This window comes from Belonocnema kinseyi, chromosome 7 (assembly GCF_010883055.1).
Source record: "Belonocnema kinseyi isolate 2016_QV_RU_SX_M_011 chromosome 7, B_treatae_v1, whole genome shotgun sequence".
In the NCBI taxonomy this organism is placed as follows: Eukaryota; Metazoa; Arthropoda; class Insecta; order Hymenoptera; family Cynipidae; genus Belonocnema; species Belonocnema kinseyi.
Genome location: NC_046663.1, coordinates 53,843,119 through 53,863,497, shown reverse-complemented (window position 1 = coordinate 53,863,497; position 20,379 = coordinate 53,843,119). Strand labels below are relative to the sequence as shown.

The 20,379-nt window shown below is 25.3% G+C and overlaps 2 protein-coding genes across 2 annotated transcripts in view; one reads left to right on the top strand and one right to left on the bottom strand.

Moving 5' to 3' along the window:
* The window catches only part of LOC117177433 (constitutive coactivator of PPAR-gamma-like protein 1), a 57,986-nt gene extending 44,079 nt beyond the window's left edge, over positions 1-13,907 (bottom strand). The window contains exons 1-6 of the mRNA XM_033368107.1: positions 13,799-13,907; positions 11,972-12,384; positions 7,461-7,633; positions 3,162-3,275; positions 2,922-3,068; positions 23-389 (exon numbers count right to left, since the gene is read on the bottom strand). Coding sequence (XP_033223998.1) covers positions 23-389; positions 2,922-3,068; positions 3,162-3,275; positions 7,461-7,633; positions 11,972-12,185 — 1,015 coding nt within the window. The 5' untranslated portion in view covers positions 12,186-12,384; positions 13,799-13,907. The remainder of the gene's footprint in view (positions 1-22; positions 390-2,921; positions 3,069-3,161; positions 3,276-7,460; positions 7,634-11,971; positions 12,385-13,798) is intronic.
* LOC117177435 (calcyphosin-like protein) overlaps positions 1-20,379 on the top strand; it is an 87,533-nt gene that overhangs the window by 18,544 nt on the left and 48,610 nt on the right. The gene's annotated exons all lie outside the window — the stretch shown is intronic.

Below are 20,379 nucleotides of genomic sequence, written 5' to 3'. Positions count from 1 at the left end.
ATAAAAATAAAAAATAATTTACCTTTAGTTGGTTTGACCGGTTTGTACCGCAAGAATCCCTCTTTGGTGCCATTGATATAATATTGAACAGACTGCCTCAATTTTGAGCACCTCGGGTCAGAAAGCGAGCCAAAGACTTTCTGCGCAACCACATCGAGTTCAATAGATGGGAGTTCTCTGACAAAAGTCGACAGGGTCTTAATAGTCTGTTCAACGTTGGTTTTGGCCAAGTTCGTCGTGATGCTTAATTTCTTGTAGAATTCGGCCAGGTCGTGCTCTGGTAAAATGAAATTTCCAAGGAGGGCCGCGAGAATGCAGAGTCTGTCGGATGGAATATTCAGTGTCTTTGTCACCTCGGAAATTATGTATTCTTTCGTTTCCAGCGAACCCTGGTAAAAAAAAAAAAACAACTTATAGACACTTCTCCTAGATTTACAGAGTATCCACTATTTGAAAGAGCTCAAAAGTCAATTAAAAGTGACATATTCATATTTGCCGCAAAAAAACACATGAATTTTTTTAACGAAACAGTTGAATTATCAATTAAAGAAGACAAGTTTTTAATCAAATACCTGAATTTTGAACTGAAAAATAAAACACTTTCAACCGAACATGGAACTAAGAAAAATTAATTTTTATTGAAAAAAATGAATTTTTAACAAATACTTAAATTTTAAATTAATATTTAAATGAAATAATTAAACTTTAGACCAAAATGATCAATTTTCAACTAAGAAAATTAATTTCTACCAAAAAAAAAACGAATTTTCAACTGAAAAACATTAAACAATTGAATTTTGAGTTAAAAAATGAATGTTCAAACAAAGAAATGAGTTTTTAATTAATATTGTGAAATATTTAATTGGTATAATTGTTACATTCTCAGTTGAAAAAAAAAATTCAACCAAAAAAGAAATAAATTTTCAACAAAATAGTGAAATTTTCGGGAAAAAATTTCCTTTTCATCCAAAGAAAAAACAATCTTTCAATCAAATAGCGCATTTTTCAACAAAAAATGCGTTTTTAATTAAAATTGTGAATCCTAAACAAACAAAAAAATGTAACAAAACCCATAAGAATGATTTTTAGACAAGTAGATTAATTTCGAAAAGAAAAGTTCATTTTCGATTAAAAAAATGGATTTGTGAACAAAATAAGTCTATTTTCAACAATATAGATGAATTTTCAATTAAAATAACAATTTTCATTTAAATTGTTGAATTTTGAACCACACAGACGAATTTCAAACTAAAATGATAAATCTTCAACTGGGATGGTTGCAATTTTTAAGAAAAAGAAGAATTTTCAAGCATAAACATGAATTTTCTATAAAAAATACGAATTTTCCACAAAGTACATACATTTTCAAACAAACAGTTGAATTTTTAAGTAAAAAATGTCAATTTTCACCCAATTCGTTGACAAATTTTTAGTTAAAAAGATTAATTTCTAAGCAAACTAATGAATTTTCAATCAAAATTCTGAATCTTCAACTTAAACAGTTGAATTTTAAGCAAAAAGGGCGGATTTCTATATAAATGATGAAGGTTTTGACTGAAATAGTTGTACTTTCAAACAAAAGATGAATTTTCAATTAAAAAGGACACATTTGAATCAAACAGTTGGACTTTGAACTTAAGAAATAATTTTTTAACTAAACTGATGAATCTTTGACTCGAATTATTGCATTTTCAACAGAACAGATTAAATACTACAAAAAAAATTTCCACCAGTGATTAATTTTCAACTAAAATTATGAATCTTCAACTGGGAAAGATAAATTTTTAACGAAAGAGATAAACTTTTAGCGAAGTAGTTTTATTTTCAATCAAAAAGATTAATTTTAAACTAAAATAATAAATATTGAAGTAAACTACTTGAATTTTCAACCAAAAAGATGAACCATGAAAAAAATAAATTTTTTTTCAAAAAAAATACGATTTTTCAATAAAACTACAGAAATCTTCAACGAAATAGTTGAATTTCAAACTAAAAGACTAATTTTCAGCTAAAAAATAATTAATTTCTAACCAAACTGACGACTTTTCAACTAAAATGATGAATATTCAACTGAAATTATTCATTTTTAAGCTAAAAGGATGAAACTTTAACGAAAATGAAGCTTTTAACTGACAGTTATATTTTCACACAAAAAAGATAAATTTTGAAATAAAAAAAAAAACAAATTTCAACCCAAATATTTGAATTTTGAACTAAAAAAGTACATTTTTAATTAAAATTATGAATCTTTAACCAGAATAGTTGAAGTTTCAACCGAAACGATTAATTTTCAACCAAGAAGATTAATTTCTACCAAAAGACGAATTTCCAACTAAAAAATAGAACTTTTTAACCAAAAATTAAACAATTAAATTTTCAGTTCAAAAAAATTAATTTTCAATCGAAAAAAAAACTTTCATCAAAATAGTCAAAAGTTAAAAATGAAATATTGAAAATTTCAGTAAAAAAAAAATAATTTTCAGCCAAAAAAAAACGAATTTTCAAGATAATAGCCAATGTTTTAACCAAGAAGATGAATTTTTATTTAAAATGATGAATCTTCATCCAGAAAAATTAATTAAAACAAAAAAATTTCAACTTTCCACCAATTAATTAAAATTTTAATTCCAAAAAATAGGAATTCCGAACGAAAAATGTAATTATTAATATTTAAATCAAAAAATATTTTAATTTGTCAATAAACAAAAAAATTGCAAAAAAACTTTTGAATTTTCCACGCACTCTTTCGAAAAAAATGCCTGAATTTAAAACAAATTCCCAGATATTTCCAGGTAATTGTTTTGGAAAATCCGAGAGAAAATCCCGGTTACTGAATCACTTACTCGGTCATTTCCCGATTAAAAAATTCCGCGCTCTAATTTATTTCATTAATAATTTCAATTTCTGGGGATGAAAATCACCTTGTAGGTCAATTTGAACTGTTGGGAAGAAAAGTATCTCGGAGGATCGAAAGCTGCATAATCGGCGTCGTCGGCAGCGATTCCACTGAAGTTGTTTTCCCGACAGTAAGCAATTACTTCCTGGTGATGATCGTCCATGCTGCAAAACTAAAAAAAAAAAAAAGAAAGAAAGAAAGAAAATCACGCAAGATGAAAATAGAGTTTCTAAGCTGGAAAATAAAAATGATTTAAGATCCTTACAACTGGAATATTGTTGTGCCGGCAAGCCATGCGCAAACTCGTGCGCAAACAAACTGGGGGAGACCACCAAACTTTTGGTGGAGGTGTGCCTTTGGTTGTGATGTGTTTTAGAACCTGAAAAATATTTATCATGAACAAAATCTCTCTAATGGGTCTCACTAATTCTAGACTTTTTCCAGGTATCTCAAGTTTTTCGAGGTATAATTTTTCATAATAAAGAGCCATTGAAATATTTCTCAGTTTTTTAAACAATTAACTCGTAATATTTATACAGTTTCGCAATTTTATTATAAATAATGTCTTTTTTTCAGTCTCCAGGGATTTAATTAATATGTTTAATTTTGAAAGATTTGAGAAATTATATTACAAGATATTCTTGAATATATATTAGCACCATCGAATAATTAAATAATAAAAAAATAATTAATCATTCCTTGAATTTGTCGCTAAAGTTCATGAATTTGAACAATGATTTAAAAAGATCATTTTTCTACGAAAAATACGATTTTTGAACAGAATATATGAATTTTAAATTAAATATTTCAATTTTCAACCAAATAGTTGCAGTTTCCACTAGAAAAGATCAGTTTTCAACAAAAAATGGAGTAGTTAAGTTTTCAGTTAAAAAATTAATTTTCCATAAAGAAAAAATGCAACCAGAGTGATAAATTTTCAACTAAAATTATGCATCTTCAACTAGAATAAATGAATTTTTAACCAAAAAGATTCATTTTATAACAAGAACATGATTTTTTCTACAAAAAAGACGAATTTTCAACTAAAAAATATCAGTTTTCAACAAACAAAAAATAACGAAATGGTAAATTTTTAGTTGAAAAAAAAATAATTTTTTACCAATGACATGAATTTTTACCGAAAATTAGACAATATTCAAATGGAATAGTTAAATGTATCAATAAAAAAATCTTTTACCCAAGCAAAAAAAAACAATTTTCAACAAAAAACCAACAGAATAAATTTTCGATTAAAATTATGAATCTTCAGCCAAAAAAATTAATATAATATAAATAACTTTCAAACAAGTAATTTAATTTTCAATCCATAAAAGATTGTAATTTTTAAACGTGTTCCATTTTCAACTATAAATAGAATAGTTGAATTTTCAGTTGAAAAATTAATTTCAAAAAAAAAAGAAAATTAATTTTCGAGAAAATAGTTTACTACATTTTCAGGTTTTCCAGGTATGTAAAATTTCTTTTAATTAAAATTAATGTAAATACCATATCAGATTGAATATGAAACACATTAAATTCCGATTATTTCAAGTCGAAATATATTGCATATTCAACAATGTAGATGAATTTTCAGGTAAAAAAGATTTCGTACCAAAAGATTCGCATTTTTAACACAAAAAGACGAATTTTTAACAACAAAATTAATTTTTAACCAAACAGTTTTATTAACGAATAAAAAGTTGATCTTTCAAGCAAAAACAAAATAATGTTTAAAAAAAATTGTTAATTTTTTAACTAAATCGTTAAACTTTCAACCCAAAGAGACAAAAGGATGAATTTTTAACAATACAGTCAAATTTTTTAGACGGTAGTTTATTAATCAGAAGGAAAAGTTTAATTTTCAGCAAATAGATCGTTTTCAACCAAGATAAATTTTTAAACAAATATTTTAATTTTTAACCAAGCAGTTGGACTTTCAATAAAAATATACGTATTTTCGATCCAATACGTGAATTTTTGATAAAATGACTGAATTTTCATGCTAAAATTATGGATTTTTTGGAATACAGTTGAATTTTCAACCAGCAGAATTAAAAAAAAATTAAAACCAATTTTTAGCAAAATAGTTAGATCCTTAGGGAAATGGATTAATTTTTAATCAAGAAAAATTACTTTTAAACCAAATAGTTGAAATTTCAACGAAAAAAGCTATTTTTCGAATCAAAAATGGAATTGTTAAATCTTCAGATAAAAACATTAATTTTTATCAACAAAAACACGAGTTTTCAACAAAATTGTTAAATTTTTTTCACGGCCAATAAAATTAAAAACCTTAAGATTTTTGTTTCAAAATCTTGAAACATGTACATGTTGTTTTACATTTATTCAAATTTTTATTTCGTTTTTAAATTTGTTTAGAGCTTCTAAACATCTTTTAAAATATTTCAAATTCTTCCTACATTTTTTTTTAAATCCTGAAAAGTTAATCAAATTTCATTAAAATCATTCAGTTTCATTTTTGACAATTCTGGACATCTTTTTAAAAATTCTCATAAAATTATTTTTTCCTAATAAAAATTATTTTTCAATTTTCAAGGGAATCTTAAGAAATTTTTTATATTTTTTTAAGCTTTCATTTCGCTTGAACCGCTAGAAATCATTTAAAATTTTCAATTAATTTTGAATGTTTTCAGACATTCCGAATATCTCTTTAACCGACTGGATTTTTTCTAAGCAATATTGTTGTTCAATATTTATTAAATATCGAAATTCAACAATTTTACTTTTAAATTACATTTTTTTTTTAAATAGGGCAATTAAAATTCTAACGTTCAAAGTTTAGTTTTGAATGTTTGATTTATAATTACTGGTTTTACATGAAAAATCAAATATTTCTCAATGTTAAGCAATTTTTCTTTTTCTTAATTGAAAAATTTCAAATTTTAGACCAAAACAATATTTTTAATTTAATAAAATCCTTTAATAAAGAATATATTATTTTGAAGATATTGACAATTTTTTAATAGTTTATAAAGTTTCAATCGAGCGTTTACATTTGTTTAACTACTAAGACATTCCATTTGAAACAGTTTAATTCTTAACGTTAAGATCTGGAAATTCTTAAATTATTCACTTGTTAATCCTTAATGTGCGTCCAATTTTAAAAATCATAATTTATATTCACAGTTCATTAAATAAAAATGTCTTTTTATCCAAAATTGTATATTTCAAACACGTGTAATTTTTCATTTGTTAAGACTTTAAAACTGCATTTTAAAATTCTGTAAATGAAAAATGTACTCTTAAAAATTAAAATCTAAAACGGGAAATTCAACTGTATAGTTTTAAAAACGGCTGAAATTAAATTTAGACAGATTTTTATTCTCCGAAAAATTTGTAAAATTCTCGACCATAAAATAAATTCAATGTCGTTTAATTTCATTTCAACAAAGTTGTATAATTTCCAAGCCAAAAAGATGAATTATCCAATAGATTAATTGTTAACCAAATAATTGAATTTTCAATCAAATATATGATTATTCCACAAAAAGTTCATTTTCTACCAAATACTTAAGTTTTCATAAAAATAGTGAAATTTTTAACCAGATAGATGAATTTTCAACAAAAAGCTAATGTTTAACCAAATAATTTAATTTTCAAGCCAAAAGACCAATTTGCAACAACAAAATTAAATTTTCGACACGAAAATATGAATTTTCAACTAAAAAAGACTTTTTTTCAAAAAAAAGTTGAATCCTCAATCAAAGAAGATTAATTTTTAACCAAATAGTGGTATTATTAATTAAAAAGTATGAATTTTCTACAAAAAAGATTAACTTTCTACAAAAAAAGGCGAATTTTCAACCAAGTACATGAATTTGTAGTCAAATAGTTGAATTTTCAAGTACTAGAACAATTAATTTTGAACCAAAAATGGAATATTTTTTCAGTTTAAAAAAAAATACATTCTCAACAACAACAAAAAACGAATTTTCAACAAAATAGTTAAAGATTCAATCAAGAAGATGAATTTTTAACTAAAATTATGCATCTTTAAAGCAAACAAATTAATTTTTAGTCAAATAGTTGATTTTTCAACCAAAAAAGTTCAATTTTAAACCAAAAATAGAATAGTTACATTTTCAGTTAAGAAATACACTAAACAAATTTTTTCAATGAAATTATGAATCTTCTAAACAACAAATAATTTTCAACAATAATGATTTTATAAAAATTAAATAGTTCTATTTTCAGCGAAAAAGATTAATCTTCAATAAGAAAAAAATGGTTAATAAAGAGATTCTTCTTTCAACAAAGTAGTTGCATTTTTTTCAAAAACATATCTTTTTAACAAAATAGATACTTTTTTAACAAAATAATTCTATTTTCAACCAAATAATAGAATTTTTAACTAAACGAGATGAATTATGAACTAAATATATACTAGTAGACTTTTCAACCAAAAATGGATGGATTTTCTTATTGGGTTCTTTTAATTCAGTTCGCATTTAAGCGAAAAAAAAAGAAAAAATGTGAAAGAGTGTAAAGTTTGAAATATAAAAATGATGTACAAATTATTAATTTATTATTGAACTGTACTCACATTGTTTACTTTAATCCGCACTTTCAGTTGATTCTGGATCCATTCAGATCGTCGAGAAGTCTCGAGGGCTCCATTGTAGAATACAGCTAATTCCACACCATGCATATCGGTTGCTTGTAATAAAAGGGAAATGTACTGAGACATTCGGTTCCACTGACCACCGCAAGCCCAGTCTATAGCAAGAAATTAGCCGATTAAATACGGAAAGATCATTTAAAAATAAAACTTAAAGCAGGGTGGCCGAAAAAACTGTATTTTCAAAATTTCTTTATCTTTTCCTGACCATTAATATTCTACATAGTGTTCCAGGTCAAGAAGTAAACTTTTTCAGATCTATTTTTTATATCAAATAAGAAAATAACGGTTTGATATAGAAGTGAAAAATTAAATTTTTTATTGGCCAAGAGTTTTTAAGGAAAGGAGAACCATAAATAAACAAATTCTTAATTTTTTGCGAACATAAGTCATCTTTGAAATCCTGGAAATCTTTGTGAATTTTTTATAAAATCTTTTAAAAATTTGTGAAGGCTTTCTTTAATGTATGTTTATGAAATCTTTTGTGTTCGTTTAAAATAATTGAAATCTTTTAAAAACTTCTTCAATTTGCTAAAAGCTTTGAAATAGTTGTACATCTTTGAAATGTTTTGCAATCTTTGGAATTCTTATATTATTTTGAAATCTTTATGAAATATTTGACGTATTTGTGAATTTTTTTCTGAAATCTTTTGTATTCATTTTAAATAATTTAAATATTTTCAATCTGTGTACAATCTTTTGAAATTTTAGAAATCTGGTTCTAAACCTTTTTAAAATCTTTAAGGTTTGTGAAATATTTTGAAAGTTTTCAAATCTTTGAAAATGTTTTAAATTATTGTGAAAACTTTGAAATTTGTCGTACACGCTTTTTTCAAATCTTTAAAATCATTGCAATCTTTACGAAATGTTCGGAAAAATTTTGTGAAATCTTGGTCAAATGTTTCGAAATATTTGTGAAATTTTTCTTAAACCTTTGCTTGTGAAATCTGTTGGCTTCGTTGAAATCATAGTGAAATATTTCCAAATCTTCTCAATTGCTTTCAAACCTTTTGAAATCGTTTAAAGTCTTCAAAATGTTTTACAATTTTTAAAATCTGATGTACCCCTTCTTCAAATCTTTAAAATCATTTCAATCTTTTGAAAATTTTCCAAGCTTTGTAAAATCTTTGTAAAATGTTAAAAATCCTTGAAATATTTTGAAACCTTTTGAAATATTCAGTAATGTTTTGTTAAATATCACAAGAAAATATATATATTAACATTCTATACTAGCGGAGATGAAATAAAAAACTTACAGAGGACTGATCATTGCAGTCTATAAAATAATTGGCAAAATCTACCAAAAATACCTATAAACCTCTATATTTATTATGTAATGAATAAAAGATAAATTATATCTTGATAAATAAAAAATGTTGTAGTAGCAAGATTTCTTCTAAATGAGATGTTTCTTTCATAATAGACTAAAATATATTACTTTTCAAATTCCAATAAAATAACTTTTCTAAAAGGATAAAAAATTTAATTCAAGGTTATCGTGAAAAACTCGAGATTTCCAGGTTTTCAAGGTTAAAAAAATTCAAGGACCATTCAATTCTCAACTAATTTATATCTACTGGAAAAAACATTATATCGGGGTCATCGCTAAACTTCATTTTCAAAATTCGCTAACTTTTCCCTCTCCATTAATATTCAAATACCAGAATCTTAATCTTGTAACATTTTTAACATAGAATATTATATAAATGGAATAACAAAATTTCAGATTAAAACTTAAAAAATCGAAATTTATTTATATCGTAAAATGATTTGATGAAACAAATCAATCCTTTCTTCGACCGTTGATATTTATTGATTTCAAATCGTAGATTTCAAAATTCTTTATGTCTTACGGTCCAATCGTCAATCAAAAAATAAATATGAGTCAAAAAAACATGTTCTTCGAAACTCAGATATTTATTTAATAGAAAAAAACTCCTTTCAAAACTTCCTGACGTTTCAGTACACATGCGTATCTTTTTCAAAGGTTCTTAAACCTGAGTTGATGGTAGTTTAAATAGTCAAACAGATCAATTTTCAGTAAAAAAAAGGAACATTTCAGTCAATAGTTTTAAGAAAATTAATTAAAATTTAGTCATTTTTTGAAGTCTCAAAAAATTGTTTGAGACTTCAATCGATTACACTACTTTTTTTTTAAAATTGTACGAGAAAAACAAAATTGGCGTAGGTTAGGACGGACGAACATCTATTTTTCTATTAAATAAATATCTGAGTTTCGAAGAACATGTTTTTTTGACTCATATTTATTTTTTGATTCACGATTGGACCGTAAGACATAAAGAATTTTGAAATCTACGATTTGAAATCAAATTTATTTATATCAATAAAAAAACAAAATTTCTAAGCTAAAAGAAAAATTTTCAATACAAAAGCACAAATTTTCAAGAAAATAAATTAAATTTTCAACGAAACAGTAACATTTTCAACAAAATAAATGAATTTTCAACTAAGAAATTGAATTTTTTAGTTAACAGTGTACTTTTAAACCCAAAAGATGAATTTCCATCCAAAGAAATTAATTTTTAAGAAAATAGTTTAGTGTTTAACCAAATAATTAACTTTACAACAAAATAGTAACTTTTCAACCAAATAGTATAATTCGAACCTAAAAAGTTGAAAGCTTTAGATAACAGTTGACTTTTAAATCCTAAATATAATTTGTCAACAAAAAAATTTTAACCAAACATTTACATATACAACCAAATAGTTGAATTTAAACCAAGAAGACGAATCTTCAACAAAAAAGCTCAACTTTTAACGAAACAGTTAAATATTCAATGTACAAAGATAAATTTTCAATCAAATAGTCTAATTTTGAATGAAAAAAAGATTTAACGTCAACCAAAAAAGTTGCATTTTCAACCAAATAGTTTAATTTTCAATTGTCCGAAGGAAGCCACTACAAAAAAAAATAGAAGACAAGTAAATTATTGACAAGAATATTATATCAAGGTGGCCGCAAAACTTCCATTTTCAACATTCCCTGACTTTCCCATGAACAGAATTTTAATTGTGTAATTTTATTTTAACATACACTATTTTATAAACGGAATAAAATAATTTCATATTATAATTTAAAAATGTAATCATTTTAATGAAAAAAAAAATACTTTCCTACTATAAAAGATGAATTTTCAAAACCAAAATAACGAATTTTCAACAAAACAATAAATTTCTGACAGAAAAAGATGACTTAACAAAATAGTTCAATTTTCTACAAAATATTTACATTTTCAGGAAAATAGTAGCATTTTCAAACAAATAGTCAAATTTTGAAGCGGAAAAGTCGAAAGTTAGAGATAACGGTAGACTTTTATACCCGAAAGATGAATTTTCAAACAACAAAATTAGTTTTTAACCAAACAGTTAAATTTTCAATCTCGAAAGATGCATTTTTAATTAACCTGTCAAGTTTAGAATGAAAAAGATGAAACTTCAACCAAAAAAGTTGCGTTTTTAAACAAATAGTTTAACTTTCAACTCTATAAGATAATTTTTCAATAAAAAAGTTGAATTTCCAGCCAAAAAGGGGATAACATTAACAAAATCGTTAAATTTTGAAATTAATATACTTTTTTAATTAAAAATATAATTTTAAGAAAAAGGAAACTGTACAAAAAGTAATAAAAATACAGGAAAAATAAATTATCGACAATTATCTCGGGGTTGCCACAAAACTTTACTAAAAATTCCTTAAGTTTTTCCTGATCAATTTTTCATTTTCTCTGACCATTAAATGGTATAAGAGAATGTCAAATTATAATTAAAAAATTTATTTATTTTAATAAAAAAGACTTGTCTATGCTAAAAGACGAATTTCCAAACAAAACAATTAAATTTTCGACCAAAAAAAGGATTTTTTTTAAACAAAATAGTTTAATTTTCTACAAAATAACCCGAAAGATGAATTTTCAACGAAACAAGAAAATTTAACCAAACAGATTTTCAATCCACAAAGATGAATTTTTGATTCAATTGTTGAATTTTAAATAAAAAATATTAAACTTCAACCAAAAAAAGTTCCTTTTTTAAACAAATAGTTTAATTTTCAACAAAAAAGTGGAATTTTCAACTAAATAATAAAATTTTGTAGCTAAAAATATAATTTCCAGAAGGAAGAAACTGTAACAAAAAAAAAAGAAATAAAAATACAGGACAAATAAATTACAGACAATTATATCGGGGTAGCCGCAAAACTTAATTTTCACAATTCCCTCATTTTTTCTCTAACCAATTTTTCATTTTCCTTGACGCAATAAAAACACTTTAAAATTAAAAATATATTATCCTCGACAGTTATTTCAAATGTAGAAATTCCCCGAATTTTGCAAGATTTTATTCAAAATCCCTTATTTCTAGGGTTTCCCTGACCTACGGCCACCCTGTTAATAGGAAATTTATAGTAAATAATTCACCAGAAAAATATCCTCCATAGAGTCTATCGAAGCAACATTCTCCATCCACAACCAATCGTAATTTTGGCCCTGTAACTTGCTGTGGTTGTCCCTTAACAACTCGACTCCGTTGCCTCTGGCTGATGTTTCTTCCAATTTTTAATAAATCTACTGGCACAGATGCACCTGGTACACTGTTGCTATCCAGAAATTGTTGCAAATCTTGAATACCCATTTTTGCAAGCTCTTTCTTTTATCCTTTCTTTTGAAATACAATCAAAGAATTTAGTCTTTTGTATTTGAATTACGATATTAATATTTTGTAACGTTTATATTCCTTTTTGAAGGAGCTGAATCCTTTCTTCTTAATGCGATTTACTTGATTTGGTTTTTAAGAAGTGAAGAAGCCCAGCTCAAATTTCTGCAGTCGAAACCTTTAATAAAAAAAAGGTCTGATTTTATAAAAGGCTATACAGATTTGATCGTATAGCCTTTGTTTTGCTATAATTTTGTTTACTCAAAAATCTGCGCTAATGGAATAAAATATGTACAAGTTATTGAAAGGATTTTCATCCATCAAGAAATATATCTTTCTTTAAAAAGATATGCTAATTTTATTTAACAATAAACGATCTTAATTCATTAATGGATCAATTTAAAATAACGCATCATATCAAGTAATAGTCAAAGAGTTGTCTCAGCAGTGTGAATGTTTGCAAATGTTAAGCTGTTACAATTTTATTATGGTAAATGTGTCAAGTTGCGACACGTTTATATCAATTTTTGTGTGCGAAGATTAATAAAAGCCAGAAATAAAGCAGGATTTAATCTGTGTGGTGAAACCATTTTTCAACAGGAAAGCAGAATTATTCGATTCTGAACAATTACAATTTTAATTGAATTTTAATCTCAACTAAATGTTCCAGAAAAATTCGCTTATTGTTAATAATTTAGCACAATATATTAAAAATCCACTTCTCGGCAGTAAAAATATCGAATAAAAAATCCTAACATTGAAAAATAAATAAACGTACAATTTTCTGGTGAATAAATTGACACTGGCAAATAGAAAAAAAAAATAATGTGTTCCAAAAATAGATTAATCAACTTCAAGTTCTTTCCATTTAAAATCTCCCCAAATCTCGAAATTAAAATGTAACCTAAATTTCTGTCAACGCGTAATTTATTATGCATGGGACTACATACCGCAACCAATCCGTAAATTAGAGTTTGTGAGAAAAAAAACCCATGGAAAATGACTGAACCTTTAAAGAGTGATTCCAGCTACGACTCCGAAATCACAAATTAGACAAAAACCGGGTGATTCAATTAACCAGGTCAATCACACTAATGATCAGTCTACGAGAACGTCCGCTGGATATGTTCTAACTATACAAATGGAAAAGAAATTCCTCCCGTTCTGGAAAGATCGATTAATTTCCAATGCTTGGAGCCCAACTTTCCTCCTAGAGTCAATAAGAATGGAATTTTTGGAGTGTGGGCTTACGTTGAAGAAAACCAGGGACTCTCGACATTTTTAATTTTGTTAATGAAGTGTCTCGGCGCCATTTATTTTGTTTACGTGAATGTTTGACTCGATAATTTATAAAATGTTGAAAAAACGAACATTTATTCATTGATAGTCCTTGGAACCGCTCCTAACAAATATTATCGAGGCGTTTTTTTCCACAGTTGGTGAGTTGTCGGTTCGCCGTGTCTCAACCGGCATGGCGAATCTGGTAAAGCAAGGAATTTGCACGAATTCGCGACCATTTTGTATACAAACGAAATCGCGCATTCCTTGTTCGCAGGGGAATTGCTTTTTGAATCAATGATGAGAATACTTACGTTAAATTAGCGAGAATCATTGTGGCTCCAAAGAAACACAAAAACACACGAACTTTTGATACAGGTGACGTTGGATTCGAAAACGGAAGTGAACACTCAACCGCGCTCGATTAGCGACTTCAGTGGTAACAGTTTCAGAAGAAAGGAGGAATGTGACTGGTTAGTTCCATCAGAAATGCCGGTAAAGGCCGATGAGAGGAAGTCAAAAGTGCGTGGCAAAGTTTGAAAGTAGAATATCAAATTTTTTTACTGATAACAAGGGACCGTCCATAAACTACGTTACCAATTTATGTGTATGTGGGAGGGGGGGGGCACAACGAAAACTACGAATTGTAACAGGAGGGAGAGAGGGGATCAGTGAAAGTAACGTTCTCAACTTAGATAACATTTAGAACGTTTACTGATGATAATCTTTGTCAAAAAGTATTCTAATTTGATAAAAAATTCAGCTACTTTTGGTTGAAAGATGAACTATATTGATAAAAATTTTGTTGTTGAGTATTCCATCTCTATAGTTATGAATTTAACTATTCCATTTTCAGAAAATTAATCTTGTTCGTTAAAAAATCTTTTTATTTTAATGTCATACTCTTTTGTTGAAAATAATAATTTTGTTTCAAATTCGTAAACTGTTCTATTTTTTGTTGAAACTATTAATATTGCTAATTGAAAGTTGATCTTTCCAAGTTGAAAATGCATGTATTCTGTTCAAAATTCGTCTTTTTTTATCGAAAATTCAACTGCTTTGTAGAAAATTCATCCTTTTAGCTTTAAGATGTTAACGTGTTGAAAATTGGTGTATTTTGTTTTAAATTAGTACTTTTTGTTAAAAAAAATTAATATTGATTGTTAAAAATATTTTTACTTAAAAAATAATGTTTTTTTAATTAACTTTTTAAACTAAAAATTTAACGATTTCATTTTTGGTTTAAAAATATCCTTTTTTTTGAAAATCGATCTATTTGAAGGTATATTTAATGATTTTTTTTTAAATTCGTTTTTTCATCTAAAAATTACACTATTTCATTTTTGGTTAGAAATTTATATTTTCTAAGTTAAAAATTCAATATTTGGTAAAAAATTATTGTATTTGGTTAAAAATCCAAATTTTTGATTCAGGATTCAATTTTTTTCTAATTACTTTTTTAATACAATTTTGACGATTCCATTCTTGGTTCAAGAAATTTGTTTTCTTTTTTTTTAGTTAAAAGACCATCCATCTGTTGGACAATTCAATTACGTTTTGTTAAAAATTTGTTTTTATCTACAAATTTGACTTCTGTTGATAGAAATTAACTATTTGTTTTAAAAAATTTTCTTTGCTGCTTGAATTTAACTGGTTAAAAAATTTTTTAATTAACTTTTGAAACTACACATTTGATGATTTCATTCGTGGTTGAAAATGTATATATATTTTTTTAAATACATCAATTTGTTTGAGGATTCAATTATGTTTTGTTAAAAGTTCATTTTTCATCTAGACACTTTACTTTTAGTTATAGAAATTTATCCTTCATAAGTTTAAAATTCATCTACTTTTTTGAATATTTATATTTTTCTAAATTAATCTTGTTTGTTGCATACTCATCTTTTTGGTTAAAGATTCAACTATTAAAAAAAATTTGTTTGTTGGTTGAATTCAGCTGGTTGAAAAATCGTTTTTTTTTGCGTTTGAAAATTAACTTTTTAAAATAAAAATGTAATGATTTCATTTTTAGTGCAAAAATATGTTTTTTTTTAGTTGAAAATCTAGTACTTAGCAAATGGATTTTCTTAAATTAACGTTTTAAGCTAAAAAATTTACGGTTACATTCTTGGATCAAAAAATATGTTGATTTTTTAGTTAAAAGTCCACCTATTTCACGGAGCATTTACTTATTTTTTGTTAAAAATCCGTTTTTAATCTACAAATTTCACTTTTGGTTATAGAAATTTATCCTTCATAAGTTCAAAATTCATGTATTTTGTTGATAATTTATATGGTTGGTTACGAACTTATTCTTGTAGGTTGGAAATTCATCTTCTCGGTTAAGATTCAACTATTTGTTTAAAATAGTTTCTAAGTTGTTTGAAAATTTTTTTAATTAACTTTTTAAACTAAAAGTTTGAAGATTTCATTTTAAGTTTAAAAATTATGTTTTTTAGCTGAAAATTCATTTATTTGGTGGATTGAAATTTTTTATAATTAACTTTTTAAACGAAAAAAATCGTACTTTTATCTAACAATGCCACTAATTCATTTTTGGTTAAAGATTAAGATATTTGTTTAAAATTGTTCTTTGTTGGTGAAGTCAACTATTTGAAAATTCGTTATTTTGTCGTTGAAAATTAACTTTTCAAACTCAAAATGTGGCGATTCCAACTTTAGTTACAAAATATGTTTTTTTAATTTAAAACCCATATTATGGTGAAGGAATTTATATTTTTTAAATTAATCTTGTTTGTTGAAAATTTCTCTTTTCGGTTAAAGATTTAACAATTTGTTTAACATTTTTTCTTTGTTGTTTGAATATTCAACTGTTTGTAAATTCGTTTTTTATTGAAAATTAACTTTTTAAACCAAAAACTTGATGATTCCATTTTTAGTTCAAAAAATATGTTTTTGAGTTAAAAAAATAATTTATTTGGTCAAGGATTAAAGTATTTTTGTTAAAAAATCGTTTTTTCTCTACAAATTTCACTATTTCATTTTTGTTTAGAAATTTATCCTCTATAAGTCTAAGAATTTGATAACAAGTTGATGTATTTTGCCTAAAATTAGTTTTGTTGTTGAAAATTAATTTTTTTAATTCAAATATTGGCGATTTAATTTTAGGTTTTAAAAAATATGTTTTGGTTAAAAATGTAAGTATCTTGTTTAAGATTCGTTTCTATTGCATTAAAATGCGTCTATTTTGGTTGAGGATTTTACTGTTTTGTTAAAAAATCGCCTTTTAGTAAAAAAAAGTCACCTTTATGGTTGAAAATGTACTTTTTTGTTGAAAATTCAACTATTTTCTAAAAAATTCGTCCTTTTGGGTTGAAAATTCCACAATTTTTTTTAGTTTGTCATTTTGGCTAGACAATTTATTTCCTATTGTAGAAAACTTATCTCTTTTGTTGAAAATTCATCATTCTTAGTTGAAAATAATATTTTTTGTTTGAAAAGTCAACTATTTTTTCGAAAATGCAATATATTTCGACTTGAAATCTTATGCTGAATTAAAAATGTTTCGTATTGTATATAAACCGAGAATTTATATTCATTTTTTAAAAATGTATTCTCCTATTTTCATGAAAAATCATCCTATTTCCTCTGTTTTTATAGAATTTTGGGCTGTATGTTACATTTCGACGGCGGGAAGGACAAAAAGCCCAAAATTAGTAACGTAGTTTATAGACGGCCCATACAATAATTTAATTAACTCTATTTAATGAACAATACTTTGACTTCTAGAAAATAAAATTATAAATAAAAATAATAATTTTTAGATTCAAAAGCCGTAATCTTCAAGAACGTATTCTTACTTCAGTTTATTAAAAAAATTAAGACAAAATGTTTTTTTTTAAATATGAGAAACTTTGTGAAAAAAATTATTTTTATTTTATTTAATTCACCTTGTTGACATTTTTGTTTAATTAACTTTTTAAACTAAAAATTTGAAGATTCCATTCTTGGTTCAAAAATATGTTTTTTTTTTAATTTGTTTTCATTAAAAAATTTTACTTTTATTTATAGAAATTTATCCTTCATTAGTTGAAAATTCATGTTCTTTTTTGAAAATTTATATTTTTCTAAATTAATCTTGTTTGTTCAAGATTCATCTTTTTGCTTAAAGATTCAACTATTTCTTTACAAAAATTTCCTTTTTAGTTGAATGCAACTGGTTGAAAAATCGTTTTTTTTTGTGTTTCAAAATTGACTTTTTAAAATAAAAATTGTATGATTTCATTTTAGTTCAGAAATATGTTGTTCTTTTTAGTTGAAAATCCATTTATTTGGTGAAGGATTAAAGACCCAACTATTTGTTTCAAACTGTGTTCATGTTGGTTGCATTTTTTTTAATTCACTTTTTAAACTAAAAATCTAGAGATTCCATTTTTATTTCAAAAAATAATTTTTTTTAGTTGAAAATCCATTTATTTGGTCAAGGATTCAATTATTTGGTTACAAAATCGTTTTTTCATCTTCAAATTTTACTATTTCGTTTTTGGTTATAGGTTTACATTTTATTAGTTAAAAATGGACTATTTAGTAAAAATTCATGTACTTCGTTGAAAATTAATTATTTTTAGTTTAATCCAACTGGTTGCTTTTTTTAATTAACTTTTTAAACTACAAATTTTTTGTCAAATAATCGATTTTTCATCTAAACATTTCACTATACCATTTTTGGATAAAGATTCAGATATTTGTTTAAATTTTTTCTTTGTTGGTATCGTGGAAGGCAACTGGTTGAAAATTCGTTTTTTGTTTTGTTGTTTGAAAAATATATTTTTTGGTTGAAAATTTAAGGATTTTGTTTAAGATTCATTGCTATTGGTTGAGAATTCTACTGTTTTGTTAAAAATTCGCCTTTTGGTGAAGTCATCTTTCTTGGTTGTAAATGTACTTTTATGTTAAAAATTCAACTGACCTCCACAAAATTAGTCTCTTTGGGTTGAAAATTCAACCGCTTTTGTTTGAAAATTTGACCATTTGGTTGATAATACATTTTTGTAGGTCATATTTTATTTATGAAAACTTCAGATGTTTTCTGAAAAATTTGTCATTTTTTATCGACAATTTGTCTTTTATGGTGGAAAAGTCATCTTTCTTTGTTCAAAATTCATCATTCTTGGTTGAAAATAATGTTTTTTATATAAAAAATAAACTATTTTGTTGAAAATTGAATATATTTCGATTTAAATCTTATGAATTTTGTGTTTCATATTGAATCCAATCTGGTATTTACATTACCCGGTAATAAGCGTTGAATAGAGAAAAATGATTACTTTCCGATTTTAGCGCAAAAGTGATGATTATTCTATTTCTTTTAATGCGCGATTTTTCCGTCTGTCTAAAATGTCATTATAAGAATAGGATATCTCAGAAACTGATTTATTTCTATTTCCATAGTGGCCGCCGCATAGTTTCCAATTCCTCAAAAGAGAACATGTTTTCAATATATTTAATTCCTTGTAAATGAACCGGCAGATACACCTCACAGTGATGTCTTCTATTTCCTAAAAGTGTTCGAATTTTGAGATTACTTAATTCTTTCTAATAAGTTCAAAAAATGTATGTAATAAATTGTTTTAAGTCCTTCATGTGGAATATAAGTTAAAAATGTCTAATTTTTATCAATTCAAGTCTGCCTCTCTAGAGTTAAAATTAATTTAATTCAAATATTCAAATCGATTCCTCAAATGCATTTGTTAACACTTTTAAATAAATTATTAAAATATGAATAAATATAAATTCAAATATTTTTCTAATTTATAAGTTATAAAAAGATTTAATCATGAAAAATAGGTTACATTTCGGGGTCGGAGAGGGTAAAATAGCCCAAAATTGGTAACGTAGTTTATGGACGGACCATAAAATGATTTAATTAACCCAATTTAATGAATTTCACTTTGCTTTCTAGAAAATTAAGTTATAGATAAAAATAATCATTTTTAGATTCAAAAGTCTTAGGCTTCAAGAGCATATTCTTATTACAGTTTATTTTAAAAAATTGAGACAAAAAGATTTTTTGAAAATATGAGAAAATTTGTGAAGAAGTTGTTTCATTTAATCGAATTATCGAACCTGACCAATACAACAATTATCTCTGATTACCGCAGGTTTTCCCTGACCTACGGCCACCCTGTTATTATTACTAATAAACTTTTTTAATGAAGTTGTTATTGAAAAAGTTAAATATTTCAAGATTTTCGATTCATTTGGTAAAAAATGCATGGATTTGGTTGAAAACTAATCTTTTATGGTTCAATTCAAATTGTTGAAAATTTTTGTTATTTGACGTTTTAAAATAGAAATTTGACGATTCCATTCTTGCTTAAAAAAATATATTTTTGTTTTTTTAGTTAAAAGTCGAACGATTTCGTGGAAGATTGAATTATGTTTAGTTAAAAATTCGTTTTTCATCTACAAATTTCACTTTTGGTTATAGAAATTTATCCTTCATAAGTTGGAAACTCATGTATTTTGTTGAAAATTCATATGTTTGGTTAGAAAATTAATCTTCTATTTTGAAAATTCACCTTTTCGGTTAAAGTTTCAACTATTTGTTTACCAAATTTTCTTTCTTGTTTGAATATTCAACTGCTTGACAGTTTGTTTTTGATTGAAAATTATAATTTAATTTGATAAAAATTAAACTATTTTGTTGAAAATTCAATATATTTCGATTGAAATCTTATGAATTTTGTGTTTCATATTGAATCCAATCTGGTATTTACATTAATTTGAAAAAAATGTATTTTCGTGAAAAATCATCCCATTTCTTCTGTTTTTAGAAAAAAATTGGCTGTATGATAGCCAAATTTGTTCTAAAAACAGAGGAAATCGGAATGATTTTTCACGAAAATAGGGGAATACATTTTTAGGGGGAAAT